Below are 19370 nucleotides of genomic sequence, written 5' to 3'. Positions count from 1 at the left end.
TTCTATGTTTCTTTATTTCTATGTTTTGGCCGTGTATGGTTCTCAATCAGGGACAGCTGTCTATCGTTGTTTCTGATTGGGAATCATACTTAGGTAGCCCTTTTTCCCTCCTTTCAGTGTGGGCAGTTAACTTTGTTAGAGGCATCATATCCCTGTTAAGCTTCACGGTTGTTTTGTTTTGTATTGTTGTTGTTGGCAACATTCTACTAAATAAAAGGAATCTGTACGCTCACCACGCTGCACCTGTCACGCCCTGACCTTAGTTATATTTGTTTTCTTTATTATTTTGTTTAGGTCAGGGTGTGACAAGGGTGGTTGGTTTAGTTTTTGTATTGTCTAGGTGTTTTGTCCTGTCTAGGGTTTTTGTATATCTATGGGGTTTTAATGTCTAGGTATATGTAGGTCTATGGTGACATGAATTGGTTCCCAATCAGAGACAGCTGTTTATCGTTGTCTCTGATTGGGGATCCTATTTAGGTTGCCATTTTCCATTTTGGTTTTGTGGGTTATTGTGTATGTGTAGTTGCATGTCAGCACTCGTGTTATAGCTTCACATTCGTTTTGTTAGTTTGTTTAGTGTTCTTCGTTTAATAAAGAAGAATGTATTCATATCACGCTGCGCCTTGGTCTCCTCGTTATGACGAACGTGACAGCACCTTGGTCCACTTCTTGCAACGCCCGTGACATGGGGCTTATTTAAAAGTGTGAATACTTTATAATCAAGCTACTGAGAGAATGAGAGAGGGGTGACAGAGACAGAGAAAATAATGAAAGAAAATAATAATCTGGAACTGACCTAATGAACTTCAACAAAAATCCTTCACTCACATGAATGCCGTATAGCATCTTTCTGAGAAACAGTTTAATTTCGTGGTGGATGATGCATCTTTGTATTGTTTTGATAACAATGTAGCATTCTACTATAGCAATTTGGAGAGAGAGAAAGAGATGAAAATGATGATGAGACAAAAGAGGCTGACATTTATGTGTTAGGCATATAACAGGATCTATCATTTCCATAGAAGTGGGAAACCATCATTTGGTGTTTTGGTGATGGAGAAAGCTGTCTCGGGCACCGCTTCAGAATCTTCCATAAGTGTTTAATTGGGTTGAGATTTGGTGACTGAGAGAGACACACACACACACACACACACACACACACACACACACACTTTAAGCTCCCTTGAGACCTCTCTTTTAAAGTCACTGATATCTCTTCTTCTAGACATGGTAGTCAATAAAGCTCATTGTTATAATTGCTCAGCATCCAGGATATGCAGTAAAAAAAAAAAAAGATAACTGATCTTGTTTAGCATGGTGTCATTCTGGATGTGTCCCCCATGGCACCCTATTCCCTATATAGTTCACTACGTCTGACAAGAGGGCCCTGGTCAAAGGTAGGGCACTATATAGGGAATATGGTGCCATTTGGGATACTTTCAGAGTATTTACTTCCAATAACTAATAGACTCCACATATTGAGTAGGTTCCGACAAGCTGTGTTGACAGGAGAATAATTTCCTGTGATGCTGTGAACACACGTTGCAGAGATAAACGGGGATGTGTTTGAATATCACCATCAGGGATGGTTTGTTTGTACAGTGGACATATTTGTGAAAGACTTAACAATGATTTCCTACGCTACTAATGTTCAGGTGCACACACATCACACTGGGTTGAGCTACACTGTATTTAGTTTAGAAATCAGATATCACTGGATTAGAGTGGACTGTCATACATGGCAAAATGACACTCAAAAACGGCAGAAATAATGGAATAACCATTTCAGTTGAGTTTAAATATTGAGGTTGAAGTTCATAGTTGAAAGAAAAAAATCTTATAAAAAAAACAGTGTAGGTCACAAGGTAATAGTTCGATTTAAACGTTTTTCTCTTGGTTCATACCATTATTTCCACCCAACCACAGAGATTTCCATTAGGGTTCTAGATTATAATGACATTAGGAACCAGGGGGCCTCAGAAGCCATATTGTAGCACAGTAGTATTTCATCTACCCAGCTTGTTGGCCCACTGGCTTCTCATGCTCCAGGAGAAATAACTAATTTATATGAAATAACAGCTATTACTGGGTATCATCCGACATGCCGATCTCATCAGGAGAGCTTAGTGCAGTAATATGGGTGTACTAGCACCATGGGGTTACATAAACTGCTGCTCAACAGGACTCGTCTTCATCATAGGGCACAATTGGACCAGCGTCGTTCGGTGTTAGGGTTTGGCCGGGGTATGCCGTCATAAATACGAATTTGTTCTTAACTGACTTGCCTAGTTAAATAATGGTTAAATAAAAATATATATAAATAAATTGTCATCTTCACCATTTATCATCATTATCACATCTTCATCATTATCATCATCATCAACATTATTATCTGCATGATCATTGGCATTGTTTATCTCACACAATGGCATGCACATTCATATCACCTCAATAGGATTTGAAGAGAGAACCAAACGGACTACTTTTTAGACCACAGTTGTAAACTATTGTATTCAGGTTCAATAGTCTAGACAGAGGCAGAATCAGCTTTAATCAGAGGTGAACATAATTACCAAGTTCCCTCCCAACCTCTCACCTCCCTTTATCTGACTAGGTGTGCTTTTTTGTTTACTCACTCTGATAAGGACAAGACAGCTGTAGATCATAATTATGGTAACTGACTGCTCTCAACTTCATATTACTGTCTGTAGCTCCTCTTTCCTGACAAACAGTTTGACGACAAACAAGGCTGTTAACAGTGTAAGGCCAGTTTTAATTAAAAGCCGAGGTCCAATACAAAATGATCTGTCCTTGCCTGACTAGGACTTTTCTACAGAATTCAGCAAGTGAAGTTTTTCTAAGGAATCAATTTGACATATTTCATTGGACGCTTTTGTAACAAATCCCTGTGTAAAACATACACGGATTATACCAAACATTAGGAACACCTTCCTAATAACACTGATGAAGTGGATTTAACAAGTGACATCAATAAGGGATCATAGCTTTCACCTGGATTCACATGATCAGTCTATGTCATAGAAAGAGCAGGTGTCCTCAATGCTTTATACACTCAGTGTATATTGACGAAAGAGATGGCTGATCATGATGATTCATATTGCCTTTTATTTTTTTTTATACAGGTGCATATATCTTAAAATAGGTGCCGACTCTTGGCCCTATGTGACCTAATCTCCCAGAGCAAGATGAGTGTGTCTCTGAATATCGTAGCTGTAAAGTCTGGCACCATAATCCTATGGCACAGAACACAATCCACTCTATGGAGTGCTCATTCAACAGAAAGGTGTGTGTGCTATCATCAGGATTATCATCTCATAGTTTACGACTTGACTAAGAAGTCATTTTTATTGATCTCTGTTACCTCATGACATAGGTGATGTATTGTGGCAGTGTGACAAATAACTGGTCCACCATGTTTCAAAATGAACTGAAAATTGTCATTATCTTAAAACAAATAAGTGTGGACCCCATTATTAAATGCAAACACAAAGCTTATTATAAGAACTGTCTCACATACCACACCTGTAGTCAAAGTATGACTGAATAGCCTACATTTTCCAAACATCCTATTATAGCCTGCAAGGTCAAATAAATCTAAGGAATATGAATTGCGTCAGTCTATGCGTCAAATTCCCCTCTGACGACTGGAAACATAATGATTACGTTTTCTGAGGACTACTTATACCTATCAAGATACTGAACTTGCATTATGAACTCAGCTCACATAAGCATCCATTTTGAGCATCCTCCTGAGTATTTAGCTTCGTGAACGACGAGCTCTTCCATCCGCGAGACTTTAGAGAAAGCTGATAGGCTCAATCGCAACAGTTCTAAATGTGTTTTTTTCCAGCGACTTGGTAAGCACCGGGGGAAATACTATATTTGGTATAAAACCTCACAATCAACAGTTCCTACTGCAACACCACAGGGATTGAACTAAGCATAAAAAACAGAGGCAAGTATTGGCTTTTGATGGTTTGTTTTTTCTTGGCAACTTTGGAATGAGGATAACTGAGTTGAATTTAGAGTCCAATTAAGGATAGAAATTGCTTTTTTCGTATAGTCCATGATTTAGCACTTCGTGAGAAATGAACAGTAAGTAAAACTCTAAATAACAAACGTTTTCTAATCAAGTCTTGGTGGATTCTCTCCCAAAACACATGTTATCCAGTCTATGGCTGTCCCGGGGAACTCACTATGGAGGCTGCTTCTCTGTGCGTATTTTGCGCTCACGGTCGGAGCGGACTGCGAGAAGGACTGTGCGCTCTGCCTCAACCGCATACTGGGACAACAGACGGTAATTAACACTCTGGTAGGTCCACAATTGGTACATTTTGGACATGTTTTAATTCAAATGTTTTTAAAGTAAAGTAACTGGGTGCTACTTTTTCCGCGTCACTTTTTCGTGGGAAAGATTGCGCAGTAGGCAACCCACCTGTTTATTTTTGTGATTTCAATGTTAGGCAATGCTGTGTGAGGTGCATGTATCCTTGGAACACGACTTTATTAAGCTCTTTTTCATTTATTTTGATGCAGGCAGACAATTAATGAAATACCAAATAAATTAGGAAACCCATCATTTTAACTGCATCAATATGAAATGTCATAATAGTTTCGGTTGAATGTTTAATGTAGGCAACAACTTGTGTTGTTGGTCTAACTGGTGACAACATGTAACCTCGAGACATTTCTATGCACCCATCATTCAGTTTTTAAAATTACATGAGTAGGGTAGTAGGGGGTAACTGCCCCCCCCCATGTAATTCACATAAAGACCACAAGATGCCATCAAATTATTTCTCCAACACTTTCCCCGGCTGGCACTGTCTTGTTGAACAAAAAATGTTATTTCAACAAAAGGATATTTGAGGTAAGTTGATCATTTTTTTGTAGTGGTAGATATATTCCAATGAAAATAGATCTATATATATATATACAAGTAGGAAAGCCTTAAATAATCAACTTGTTTAGAGAGAAAAATGTAGATATTCTTTTAGTAAAGTAGTAATATGTTGGATGAGCGTGTTTGGGGCAACTCACCCCCCCCTTATGGTTATGAATGTGTTTCTACCTGAGATTTAGACAATGACTAGCCCAGTTAGCGCTAGTTTATGCTAACTTCCTTGCTAGCAACTTCTCTAGCAGTAAATGCTAGCCAGCTAACTAGTTAGCATAAGATGCTAGGAGTACTAGTTAGCAACCTTACTACCAGATCGTCTGAGGTAAAATACATAAAAAAGATAACGTATCTTAATTTCAGTGGTAAATGTTTCCACTAGTTACTGATAGCTTTACAGTTAATGCTACTTTATAGAATTTTAGCTCTTTTACACAGCATTTTATGTCATATAAATAGATAGCTTTTCAAATGATATCTCTCCCATTGTTTTCAGTCACAGGTGGGGACTGGATTAGGTGTGAGCAGTGCAGGAAGTGGGCTCATGAGTTGTGCTCCAATTTTACTGGGGATAGCTTTATTTTTGACCTACAGGTACAAATTAGAATCGTGCAATAGCAGAGCATAAGAGAAGTGCCACATAAATGTTACACTGAGTTAATTACTTAAGTTATTGTTATTAAATGTTATATTCCAATGTTATTTAATGTTATTATTTATATTCCATTCCAATATTATATTCCAATTTTTTTTTATGAATTAAAAACAACTATTAAAAACCTTTTGCTCCTGAATGTAATTTTAAAGACGGCTGGGATTTAAAATCTTGCATTATTAAAATCATATTTAAGTGCAATTGTACATGATGGATTGTATGGAAAAGGAACAACAAAGAAAGAACATAAAAAATGAATGTGCAGGTGAGTTAAAAAGAGGGACTTTACATCAAATCTCCTCGTAGTGCGGATATTAATGGTGACGTATTTTTTTTAAAATTCATTTTATTAGGATCGCCATGAGCTGTCGCAAAAGCAGCAACTACTCTTCCTGGGGTCCACACAACACATGAAACATGACATAATACAGAATATTAATAGGCAGGAACAGCTCAAGAAAAAAAACAAAGGCACACATAGCTTATATATCAATGCATACACACACAAACTATCTAGGTCAAATAGGGGTGAGGGGTTGCTTTATCTGTTGTTTTTTTTTAACCAGGATTGCTGTTTATTTGAGCAATATGAGACGGAATGGAGTTCCATGCAATCAGGGTTGGGTAGGTTACTTTCTAAACGTAACCCATTACAGCTACTAGTTACCTGTCCAAAATTGTAATCAGTAATGTAACTTTTTGATTACCCAAACTCAGTAACATAATCTGATTACATCCAGTTACTTTTAGATTACTTTCCCCTTAAGAGGCATTAGAAGAAGACAAAAATGTATGTTACCAATTGAACCACATCTATTGCAGGATAAATCAATGTTAAAGTTCACCTGGCCTGCCATCTATGGATGTTACATTTTACTTTATGGGTTGGTTATGTAGGCTTCTTCTAAACCATCGCTTTCTACTACATATATTATTTTGATTCAATTATATCTTAATATTAAAAACCAAAGTCTATCAGAATTCCAGTCATTCCAATAAATGTTATACCCCTTGATCTTCAACAATAGGACTTAGAAAATATGGAAGTAAAGATTAGCCAAATTGTTTTACCTGAGCATGACCCCAAAACTAAGGACTAATTAGCCAGCCCTACTCTGTTGTTTATGATTTTGTTGTCATGGAGGACTGATTGGGCTCATTGATTCGATTTGAAAAATAAATGCTGCGCTCACAGAATGGCCTGCTTTGAGCACCACTGAAAAGTGCTATTTACATGTGAAAAATGAATGCAATATTCTGAATTTGCTATAGGCCTATTGTTGAACTTTTTGTTGGTGACACTTTGATATCTTGATAATATGCAGCTGTTTAAAGGGTAAAACCACAGATGAAACAATAACAAAACCCTACCTCACCTCTGTTTTGGTAAAAGGCTGAGGGATGGGCCTGGAGAAATGTAACCACTCTCAGATTAATAGACAGAGCTATGGATGCAAGGACTGACCATCCATGATATCAACATTATTTATTAACCATGTTATGAGGATATACAGTATTTGTTTACATTTACAATGTTTACAAACATTGAAGAAAAACAAGCTTATATTTTGGGTTCTCATGTAGTGTGACAGTTGAACTAAGTTATATTCTTCAAGAATCAATGGATATATATATAAAAAAGTCCAAAAGTGGATGTAGCACCTACAGATTGCCCCTTTAAGTCTATAAAAAGTGTACGAGTTTGAACATGTGTTCATTAGGCCTATGGATCACATTCTTTTATCAGCATGAATGAAATTGAGCAATAAAAGCTCATAGTCTGGGATCCACACTGTGCAGCTGTTGCAAGAGCACATCTTTCATTGGCTGTCCACTGGTTTCAAAATGAGTGATTGATAGGCAGTTTATACTTCTTGAATTCAACCATTATTGGGTTCAAATACACATTTAGATTTGTGAACAGCCATCCACAACAACCACAATCCGTAAGGCGCAAATAGCTAAATGAGAGAGCAGCAGTGTGATTCACATCAATGCGGTATGTAGATAACAATAATAAGCGATATCCGTATCGCCTCAGACTACACCACTGCTGTCATTCTTACCTCCAAGGATGTATTCAAATAGGATAATCTTTGAATGCAGACAGCAGTCGTACCAGTAAGACATAACTTGGACTGTAGCCTACAAAAGCCTATTCCTGCTCTTTTCCTACAATCCATCAAAGCCACTTGGTATGTCATCATAGTGGTCTCTGACTTGTGGTCAGGCTCGCTCAGGTGGAACAAACTTAAACTTGCGCCTTTTTTCAATTCTGATTTGAATGTCATTGAGAAAACAGAGGTGTCAAACGTTTTTTTTTGCAAACCTCCTTTCTGAATTTAAAAGTAATCCTCAAAGTAATCATCTAGTTTTTCAGTATCTATAATCTGATTACAATATTTTTGTTGGTAACGTAACGGATTACAGTTACCGTTTTTTATAATCCGTTACATGTAATCCGTTACTCCCCAACCCTGCATGCAATAATAGCTCTATATAATACTGTATGCTTTCTTGAATTTGTTCCAAATTTGGGGATTGTGCAACCCCATTTCCCCCCATATTTGATTTAAATCATTAAAATAAAATTACTAGACTTAGCTTTTAAGTATTACTTACTAAAGAATTTCTAAATCAAAGTGATAAAATGGATTTTAACTCACTTGTGTAAAACCCTATGCCTTTTCTAAAAACAACATTTCATGAAACAACTAAAAAAGTGTAAACTGTAGCCATTTATTTCCCTTTATAGTTCATTCGCCTAAGCATGACCTTCATCCACATATCAATTTTTTCCAAACGTTGCTTTTTTGGGTCAGCAAGTAGAGATTGTCTTAGGGGGGGCTAGTTACCCCCTAGTACCCTATTTGGTTTAATTGAGACATTTACAACAATATAGCTTGTATTAAAACCAAGACTGATCAATTTCCAGGGACATTTTCACTTTGTTTAAAGTTTAAAGGCAGGTTTCGGAGTGTCTGAATCAGATTAGACAATTAGTAGTACTAGTTTATCCCAAATGGTCAACATCGAACAACAAATTACAAAAATGTACCACGATGAAAGGTAAGAGGGCTCAGAGTGGTGCAGCGGTCTAAGGCACTGCATCTCAGTGCTAGACGCGTCACTACAGATCCTGGTTCGATCCCAGGCTGTATCACAACCAGCCGTGATGGGGAGTCCCGTAGGGCGGCACATAATTGGCCCAGCGTGGTCCGGGTTAAGGGAAGGTTTGGCCGGGGTAGGCCGTCATTGTAAAATAAGAATTTGTTCATAACTGACTTACCTAAATAAATAAAAAGAGTTCAGTCTCCAGAAAACCTGTCTTTATTTGTGACCTTAGTGTGTTTAGTCTCACCAGGGGGGCAGCATGTTAGTAGTTATGAGCTTCAATAAAGCCTCAATTAAATGTTACTCTTCATTAATTCAAGCATTTTTTCAGGGTTTGATTGACACATTTCAGAGAGAGTTTATTTAAGCAAAAACCCCTGTGGTGCCTTATTGCTATTATAAACTGGTTACCAACATAATTAGAGCAGTTAAAATAAATGTTTTGTCTTACCCATGGTATAAGGTCTGTTATAAACTTGGTGGGTCGAGCCCTGAATGCAGATTGGCTGACAGCCATGGTATATCAGACCATATACCACGGGTATGACAAAACATTTATTTTACTGCTGTAATTACGTTGGCAACCAGTTTATAATAGCAATAAAGCACCTCTGGGTTTTGTGATATATGGCCAAAATTCCACAGCTAATGACTGTCCAGGCACTCCGTGTTGCGTCCTGCACAAGAACAGCCCTTAGCCGTGATATGTTGGCCATATACAAAATTCAAAAGGCACTCGCACATCTGAGCAATCTTATTTGCAGGTGCATGGCAACAATTGAACAAGATGAAGGAAAAAGGAAACCGCACACTGCTCTTGATAGTATCACTGATCTTTATTTAATAAGCTTTATGTATCGGCCTCACGGCCTTCGTCAGAGTTTTAGTACATTTTTTAAAATGTGCACCCTTATGTAGACCTAGCCCCACCCACATCCGTTCCACACACATCGAAGGGGGTTGGAGGCAAAGGAAAAACAAATAAATGCTACCAAATATAACAATAGTGTATAAATAAGACGTATGAAACACGTCTGTAAAACCACAATGTGGACATAGCAAGTTTTCATTAGTCATTGGGTACATCATACGAAAAACAGAGTAATCTTAAATAGGCACATAATTCATGTTCAAATTCACAAAAATAACATACATAGACATTTCATCATTAAGTCCTTTAGGAAATAATGTCTGGAGGGTGAAAATCCCAAAACATTCTCTTTTTCTCAGGGTATTATTAATATCACCTGTCTGATATCTTAACTTTCTCTATGCCACAAAATCTAAAGGTAGAAATGTCATGCTTCAGGTCATTGAAATGTACTGGGACTGGATAATCCCTGTCGTTTCTCCTGATTGAACTTTTATGTTCACTAATTCTGTTTGAGAACGAGAAGTTTTACCGACATAGCAGAGCCCACATGGACATTTAATAATGTAAATAACATGGGTGGTGGAACACGTAATAATGTAATTTATTTGGAACCGTTTTCCTGTGTGTCGGTGGCAGAAATATTCACACTTCATCATATTGTTGCATCCTCTGCATTAATAGCTACCATTTGGTAGAGGGCGTAAAAGAGCCTGTCTGATTTTCTTTTGTGGCTAGCAGTTTTGGAATGAACCAATTTATCGCGTAAATTGCGACCTCTCCTATACACAATAAGTGGTGCATTTTTTAAATCAGCCAGCAAAACTGGGTCCGATAATAAAATATGCCAGTGTTTTTTGACCACACCTCCCACTTTTCGCGAGTTCAAAGTATATGTAGTTGTGGACATTACAGAGTGTTCTTTAGCTTTAGCGGGTCTTTTTTGTAACAGTTCATCTCCTGTTTTTCCCAATGCCAAATTAAGAGCTTCTTCCACATATTGTGGCGAATAGCCTCTTCTTAGAAACCGAATGCGCATCTCCGCTGCTTTTTCTAGGTAATCTTCTGTGGAGTGGCATATAAAGCGCAGTCTGAAAAATTAGCTTCTTAGAAGTCCCCTTTTTAATGGCTCAGGATGGAAGCTGTCCACCTGCAATAGAGTATTTCTGTCCGTTTCTTTTCTATACAGAGTTGTAAACAGGGTTCCATTTGATTTCTCAATCCACATATCAAGGTAATGAACACGTTGAGTGTCACGTTCAATAGTGAATTTGAGATTGGGGTCAATGTCATTGAGTAGTGCCATAAAATCTGACAGCTCTTTTTCAGTTCCTTCCCATATGCAAAAAATGTTGTCAATATATCGATACCACTTCAGAACTTTATTCAAAAATGGATTTTCGTTTTCATTATTAACAAAACGTTCTTCAAAAAGACCCACATAAAGGCGAATGTGGAGTCCATCAATGTTCCATTCGTTTGGAGGTAGTATTCATCATCAAACCTAAAATAGTTATACGTTATGTACCCAATGACTAATGAAAACTTGCTATGTCCTCATTGTGGTTTTACAGACGTGTTTCATACGTCTTATTCATACACTTTTGTAATATTTATGAAATACATATTGTTATATTTGGTAGCACTTATTTGTTTTTCCTTTGCCTCCAATCCCCTTCTATGTGTGGGACGGATGTGGGTGAGGCCAGGTCTACATAAGGGTGCAATTTTTTTTTTTAATCACAAAAGCTCTGACGAAGGCCGTGAGGCCGATAAGTAAAGCTTATTAAAGATCAGTGATACTATCAAGAGCAGTGTGCGGTTTCCTTTTTCCCTTTTCCTTCATGTTGGCCACATACCACACCTCCTCCTGCCTCATTGCTTAAATTTACCATGGCTGTCAGCCAATCAGAATTCAGGGCTCCAACAACCCAGTTTATAATTGTTCTTAGAGATCATTTTTTTCATATTATTCAAATACCTCCAATAAAATAAAGTAAAATAAAAATGAATCTGAGACATTTATTTTCCACGAGATAATGTATTCAGAATTATCTGTAGGCTATACAAAAGCCCTCTTCTCTGCTGCTTTGATGTGCTCAGAAATAAAAAGACGAGTGCTATGAGGCATTAGATGTAGGCTAGTAACAGGCTTTGAGGAACGTCTCATTAACTGTGTTTGCCAGAAGCTGTTTAATGAACCAGATGAAAGTGTCCCTCCATCTGTTTCCCATCTTACTTATTTAATTACTCTTAAAACTAATAGAGAAGTATCATAACATATTGGTATAGGCAAATAGAATCCATTTGTTTGTACATCCAACTGTGTCTCTCTGGCATTGGAGAATAGTGGCCGCACCTAGTTATTTCATGCACCAGAATTGGACTTGTTTCTGCTCCTGTTAAATATTGTCTAATTAAACACTACTCTATATGTACAATTTGCCTTTTTATGGCAAAACATATATCACTATATCACTCCAGACAATATATTATTTCTTCACGGCTGTGTACCATGTGCCCCTTGATAGAGACAAGTCTCAAATTAAAACTAGATTTACAGAAAGGAAATGGGTTTGTGAGCCTCTGCTACACTTCTGTGTTTTGAGGTTCCCCTCCCCTTCATATCTTTGCAGACATGCTCAATAGAATGTGAGGGCAGCCTGGACACCACAAAGCTCCGCCTCTGCCGAGACGTCCTATTGGAGGAGGAGCCTGTCGCTGTTGACGAAATCAAACAGGAAGGGGTGGAGGGCGAGCAGCACCAGCTGGCCAAGAAGTATGGCGGCTTCATGAAGCGCTACGGGGGGTTCATGATCAGGAGGAGCCCACCCGTACAGGATGGAGGAGTGCAGGGAGGACAGAACAGCCCAGTGGTTGAGGAAGAGGACATCCGTCTGGAGATCCTGAAGATCCTGAATTCAGAGGCCGAGGCGCAGAGAGACGGAGAGTTGGCCAAGCGCTACGGGGGGTTCATGAGGAGAGGGGGGGACTTCGGGGCTCTGGAGGTGGCGGGCAGGCCATTGAAGAAGCGTTATGGGGGCTTCATGAGGAGGGTAGGGAGGCCTGAGTGGCTGGAGGATCAGAAAAACAAGGGGGGGCTCCTGAAACGCTCCTGGGAGGGGCAGGGGGTTGACTCCCCCCTGGCTGAGATACAGAAGAAATATGGCGGATTCATGGACTAGGGGCTGCCCCTTCTCCAACTCCTCCTGATGAGTCTGGACTCTCAATATTGATCAGATGATCCATTCTTATTCTGTTGTTCTGCTTGTACTGTGCTGCTTTTTGTTTGTTTGGGTTTACTGTGACAAAAAAAACACTTAGCCTATCAGGTGATGATAACTACATTTATGACAACCAGTACTGTATGTTTTATGGGTTTGGTTATTTATAAATTAACCCGTGTTCATTGTGGTGTGCGCGGGCTGGGGCATGTGTGGAAAACCAATCATGGCATGACCTGTTTGCTCTCTCTCTTTGACTTGCCACTGTTTTTAAATCGATAGTTAACTTTTTTGTAGTGTTAGTTGATTTTAGACTTACCTGGGGTATTGTTGTGTCATCCAAACCATTTTTAATGGTTGGTTATTTAGTATTGCCCAGAATCTCTTGGCAAGGCAAGATGAAAATATGTCGGTGGCTAGACCTACTTTCCACCGTGCTCACACTTGTCTCAGTATGCTGATGTCGAAACATGTTGCTTTCAGTTGAAAATGTCCTCGTTTTGTGTTCTTTCTATAGAGAACAGAACAGCATTTGAGACCAATTAGTTGTACAAAACCTAATAAACCCATGAATCCTGCAGAAATAATTGGACTCCGCTCTGTCTTGTTCTGGCTGTTTGATGTGTTTGTCAGCTTGGGAAGTGGAGCTAATGCTACTGTCCCACCTGATAATAACTCTGGTGTTAAGTGGTGAGGATTGGATTCATTTGACAGATTCACTCAGCTTGGGGGGAGATTTATTAAGCAAATGTAGGGTTTTTGTGGCCTGTCTATATTTTTGTACACATTGCTCACGTGAACACAAAATATTAACAGCAATTTCCCTTAAGATGTTGTCTCTTAGCTCCCCCAACTTCACGCAGTACCAAAACTTCACAGCTTGGCTAGATATTTTGCTTAACTTAATCCCTCCTAGAGGTCTATATGAAGAATGCTCTTCATAACAATAAGGCAGTATTTGAAATATGATTCACAAGTTAGATTTCTACAAAAGGGGATTGATAGCCCCGCTCCATTCTGCCACATTCATTAATATCTTCAATTTCTCTAGTTTCAGTGTTCAGAGGCACCACCATATCTACACTGAGTGTAGAGAACATTAAGTAAACCTTCCTAATATTGAGTTGAAGAGATCCTTCTTTAACATCCCTTCTCCCCTTCATCTACACTGATTGAAGTGGATTTGACAAGTGACATCAATAAGCGATCATAGCTTTCACCTGGATTCACCTGGTCAGTCTATGTCATGGAAAGAGCAGGTGTTCATAGTTTTTTGTATACTTAGTGTATATCCACAGATTTTCACTTCCAAAATGTTGGCAGATGCATACATCATATAGATAAGTCCTTTATCAAATGTATAGATGAATATCTATCATATCTATCAAAGCTCTATATATGGTCATGTCAAAATATGAATGGTATTCATTAATCAATACATATTAATTGAATGTCTTGTCAGCCCTCATTAGGCATATGCTTAAAGAAAATGTGAATTGTTACTTATGTATCATGTGATTATGTATGTATCTAGTTGGTCATTTATTTTCTGTATGGAACAAAATCTGTTTTTATTTTTACATGCAAAAATATAAATCATCTAAAGAATATTTAAAAATGTAGCCTGCGGGACCTTTTGAATGACAAACATACATACCTAAATCCCATAATTCCTTACTCGAGTTTTGATTGGGTGTCCAGAGGCTCCAGATCAAATCTAGGGTATGCTCGGCTGCTCTTTTCAGGCACTTGAAGACGGGAAAAGCAACGAAGAAACCACGCAGAAGGTAGTTATATGTCAACAAGAAGTAAGTAGACAAATTCCTGTTTTAGTGAGTATCTTTTTTGCTTTAATTACCGTGCGCTTCACCGCGGAGTGCAAAGGTCGATTAAAGACCCGAATGTCCAGTGTTGAAAGGAGGCGATACAAAATATCCAAGGTTGAGCTGATTGTCTATTGAGGTAAATTTGCATGGGTTACATTTTGATACATTTTCAAATACGGAAATGATGTTGACCTAATTTGCTACTTTTTATTCGCTCTATCCTATCATTCAGTGCACCAAATGTTTGTCTACATCACTGAATTGAGGTTGTGTTTGGCGTGTGGATTCATGAGTACATTTCATGAATCATGAATATATTATCAGTTGAACGTTGACCTTTTTAGATCAAATCATGCTAATCTGCAATCTATTCATTGGGTTTATTGCTTATTAGGATCTCCAACGAGCACAAACAAATTTGCCAGCATACAACAGTTAAACCAAAACAAACAGAACTGTCTTTCCAGGGGTCAGCAAAATGAATGTCCTCTTGGAAACCTTTGTTCATTGTAATGCCCATCTATTACAACATGGAGGCATTTGTCAGACCGTTCATCTGACTCGAGAAGAAAAATGTTACTGGGGAAATCGTCCTTATCACAGGGGTAGGCATTGGCTGGCTCATGGCAGAGAAGGGAAAAATCTGAGTCTCAGCGTAATTCTGTTACAATGAACTTGCCCGGCTTTGTCTTATGCAGCTGGTGACTTGTTCATTATTACTACAGTCATCATGGAGGTTGACCAACCCCCCCCCCCCTTCTTTCCATTGTGTGTAGTAAACTGTCTGTCAAAGCAAACTGATGTCTGGAAAATCTATTGTGCTGGAGGCACGTTGAATGAATGGGAAACGAGGGAGTAGCTGGTTACCAAATGTCCAGTGTTGCTGATAGTGTAAGTAAAGCCACATGACATGGTGATTCCTTGCAAAACTAGAACAAAAAAATACCATGGTCTTTTGGATTTTCACAATGTAATCCATAGTATGCTCCTTTGGAGGAAGGATTGTTTACATATATTTGACATTTGTAACCTAAAGCATTATAAAACGTTTATTGATTTTTGAACAATGGTGACATTTTGGCCTTACCCAGGACTCCTTCAAGACTCCGCAATGTTTCATCTGTTGGTGCTACAAAGCAACAAAAAAGTTCTAGTATGAAGCTTTACCCCTTGCCCTGTAATATGAGTAGTATTTCAATTTCAATTAAATATTTAAAAAAATAAATGTACCTTTTCAATAACTTTTTCAAAGTTAACACCTATTTTATACAGAGGAATTGGCATAGTAGGCAATGCAACAAATCACAGCACTCCTTTTACTTGCACATATCATTGCACATCCTGAAAATCAGTAACAGGGTGACCATTTTGAATCCATTTTCACATTCACTCTGTTGGTCATGTTCACAGATTGGATTATAACTCTAGAAGTAGCAGAGATCCCACTCTGGAACTTTGATATGGCCATAGTGTGTTTAATAATACATAGATTTGCATAATTTGCTCAATCAAAAAATGTACATTTTCTACATTAATGTTTAGACTTTTCAATATTCATAAATTAATGTAAGAATTGTTATTTAGATCAAAATGCTACTCATATTACAGAGCAAGCTTTGTAACACTTCCAGATTATCATTATGGAGTCTTAAAGGACGCCTGGGTAAGGACAAAATGTCACATTTGTACTTAAATTAATTATTTCTCAGTTATGCTTTAAGATACAAATGTTGCATATACAGGTAACTGCCAAAGTACAGTAAACATTTGAGTAAATGAGGGATACAAAGTATATTGAAAGCAGGTGCTTCCACACCGGTGTGGTTCATCAGTTAACATCCCATCATGCTTAAGGTCATGTATAAAAATGCCCAGTGTTACTGAATATCCCGGTATGGCACAAGGTCGGTATGACAATCTGGATACCGCCCAAACCTACAAAATACCAAATGATGGAACAATGGTGTCACATCAAATGTAAAAGTCTGTTTTAAACTCCAGGCAATCTTTTAAAACCCCTTCAACCTGTTACCCATGTCCATAAGTACATAGCAACAATGTTAAATATTCCTTACCATAACTGGGTTGCCAGGATGTAAGAGACAAAGATGTCATGTGTGTTGATTCAACATGTGTTTTTAAATGTTAAATCCTTACGTCTATTGACGCACCCGTGTGTCAATCTACTGTAAGTGACATAATTTTAAAAATCCCCATTCAAATCTATCAGTCTAAAATGGATATCTATGGGCTTGGTCTCATTCCACCGCATCCGCCTGTGTCTGCCTTCCACATCCGAGGAGGAAGGTGGCTGAGCTAAAGCGGTGCTTGTCAGATCATGAGACATCCTGAAAATCGGTCTTCTTACAACATTTTTAGGCCTACAAACAAATATGACCACTATGGAACGATGGTGTTCTCCATTTTGCTTGACGACTCCCCCACAAGCCCCACGGGACTCAAGTCTGTAAAGTGGATGCGTTAACTTCTGTCGGAGGCGTTCTAACCGTATGACCTACAAACTACACTCATAATTTAACAATTTTATTCGTATTTACAGATGGCATACAAGTTTGTAATTAAGGCACATATAAGTTAAAATGTTCCAGAAGGAATTTCTGCCCCCAAAAAAACATTTAGATTTTTTTTTCAAGTTTACGTTCAAATGGCTCTCCTGTGAAGAAGTGATGTGCGACATACGCCTAGTTTCCTGAAACGAGTCACAGAGGTTCTTTAAGATAGGAGACGATGCCAGACGCATGACGGAACCAACCCTATGAACTATGCCTATGTAACATGTCTGTAATCAGTATATAAAGAAACTAAACGGGACTGCCCTGTGGGAGCTCCTGACAGACAATCACTATGGTGCATCAAGTTTGTTGGAACCTCTCCAGCATGCCGACAAAGAATTATTCATTTAAGATTGACTTTGAGTGTCCCTGTGTAAGAATTTTGACAATTTGGTGTCAACGAACAGAATGATGGATTCTGCCTGCGGAGCTTTCCAGTGGGGGTCTGCGAGAAACCGGTGGGTGGCGCATTTTATGAAGCATTAGGGAAATTCCTGTCTGACCAAAAGACGAGGAGACCCACCCAGATCCTTACTGTGAGCTGTCCAGGAGGAGACGCATCAACCACAAACAAAAGAGGGACATGTCTTCTGATTTCAGTAAGTCAATTTAAATGAATCTGTATAAAACATTTAAATGATTAAAAATAAAATCAAGGTAAGTAGTAACGCATAAAAAGGTACCCATAGTTTTCTAGAGAGAAGGCTTATGAAAAGACTAGAGCGAGGACCGTAACGGTACCCTGGAAAGCCCCGCTGACAGCTGTCTGTAGGCATTTATAAGAAATGTCTACGTGGTCTGCTGCCACTACAAATAACACAAGTTGTTTATGAATACGTGTTGTTATTAAATATGTACAGGAGATGCATACGGTGCATAGCAAGTAACAAGATAATCGCTGAAGATGCACATGGGGTAATAAGTCATTAGTAATTATTTTTACTAAGTGAATGCGGATGTGAAAGTTGTGTATGGTTGAGTAAGTGTGGAAGGACGTGTTAAGCTGATTGAAATATGGATAATAAATGGATTGAAATTATTACTATTAAGATTGAAATTTGGATAATAAGCTGATAGAAATGTAGCTATAATGTACTGAGTGAATAAGAGCTGTCAGGGGACTACCTCCAGTGTGAATGTAAGCTGAGTTTTCCAGTTCTGTGTGAGCTGAGTTTTTCGATCTATAACATTATCTACGGTTCTGGGGGTAGGGGTGTCTACAGGTAGAGGCTAACTTGTCTCAGAAATCTCATTCGAGTAACATGTCTCAGAGGATAACATGTCACGATTAGTAACGAGGGAAACATGATTACACGTCTCATTAGTAATGAGGATAAAATGTTTCTGAGGGTGACATGATTTTAGATTACATGAGGATAACATGACTCATCAGTGGTGGTATAACATCATTATATATGTGGAGATATGAAAGAAGGTACTACTCCCAAATATGTTGTTAAATAGAACATGAGTGAATATTTCAACCCCTGTATGAATAGAACACTGGTGTAGAGGAGGAATTTGCGATGTAACACATGTATAATGGGTTACTAGAGATAAAGATGAAGTAACAATATAAATAATAATATCCAACTTGCACACCCACACTTCGTACGTAAGTGGTGTAAAAAGTATTCTGAGTTCAGAGTGGTCCCTTTTTGGATCATTTGATAAAGATAAGGTTAAACCATTATACGGGACTTGACTTACTCCTAACCAATAAAACTATAAATCCTTATGTGATTTCCTCCACCCTGCTAATACATTTTGAAATAAACCCCATACCCTGTTGAATAGAACCAATGATTTTCTGTTAACTAAACTTAAGGCTACAATGTATTGTACTCCTGATGGCGTTTTTCATTGAAATCCCAAATGATGACATTCTAAACCAATTTGTGAGTATGCTGTCTATGTTGTGTAATACATATTGATCCCTCCAAAGCATTACATGTTAATCTTAAATGTTAACCGTGCTTAATCTTAAAATTATAGCCATCTTTAATAAGTGGAAGCAGAAAGTGAATATCCAATAGAAATTTGAAATAAATATATAAAGTAACATTGTTAGGGTAGGCTAAAATGAAAACCATGCCTTCCAATATGGACAAATGTGTATCATTTTTGTTTTAAACCTTGCAATAGGGGAAAAAGCAGAACGTTGTTTGAGACTGATCCATGTATATTAG

The 19370-nt window shown here is 38.2% G+C and overlaps 1 protein-coding gene across 1 annotated transcript; it reads left to right on the top strand.

The window, feature by feature from the left end:
• The first annotated feature begins 3581 nt into the window (after window positions 1-3581).
• On the top strand, window positions 3582-13596 carry penka (proenkephalin a). Its single transcript, XM_024436439.2, has 3 exons — window positions 3582-3976; window positions 4193-4333; window positions 12195-13596. Exons 2-3 carry the CDS (start codon window positions 4196-4198, stop codon window positions 12741-12743), a joined length of 687 nt encoding a protein of 228 aa, XP_024292207.1. The 5' UTR covers window positions 3582-3976; window positions 4193-4195; the 3' UTR covers window positions 12744-13596.
• Window positions 13597-19370: the final 5774 nt, after the last annotated feature.

This window comes from Oncorhynchus tshawytscha, linkage group LG10, assembly GCF_018296145.1.
Source record: "Oncorhynchus tshawytscha isolate Ot180627B linkage group LG10, Otsh_v2.0, whole genome shotgun sequence".
Lineage (NCBI taxonomy): Eukaryota > Metazoa > Chordata > Actinopteri > Salmoniformes > Salmonidae > Oncorhynchus > Oncorhynchus tshawytscha.
Note: the sequence above shows the minus strand (reverse complement) of the source record. Positions and strands in the feature narration are given on the sequence as shown.

Excerpts from the sequence above, each read along its gene's own strand:
- penka (XM_024436439.2), top strand. The coding sequence starts at position 4,196 with ATGGCTGTCCCGGGGAACTCACTATGGAGGCTGCTTCTCTGTGCGTAT. Across the intron at positions 4,334-12,194 it reads AGACGGTAATTAACACTCTG|ACATGCTCAATAGAATGTGA; the intron begins GTAGGTCCACAA and ends ATATCTTTGCAG.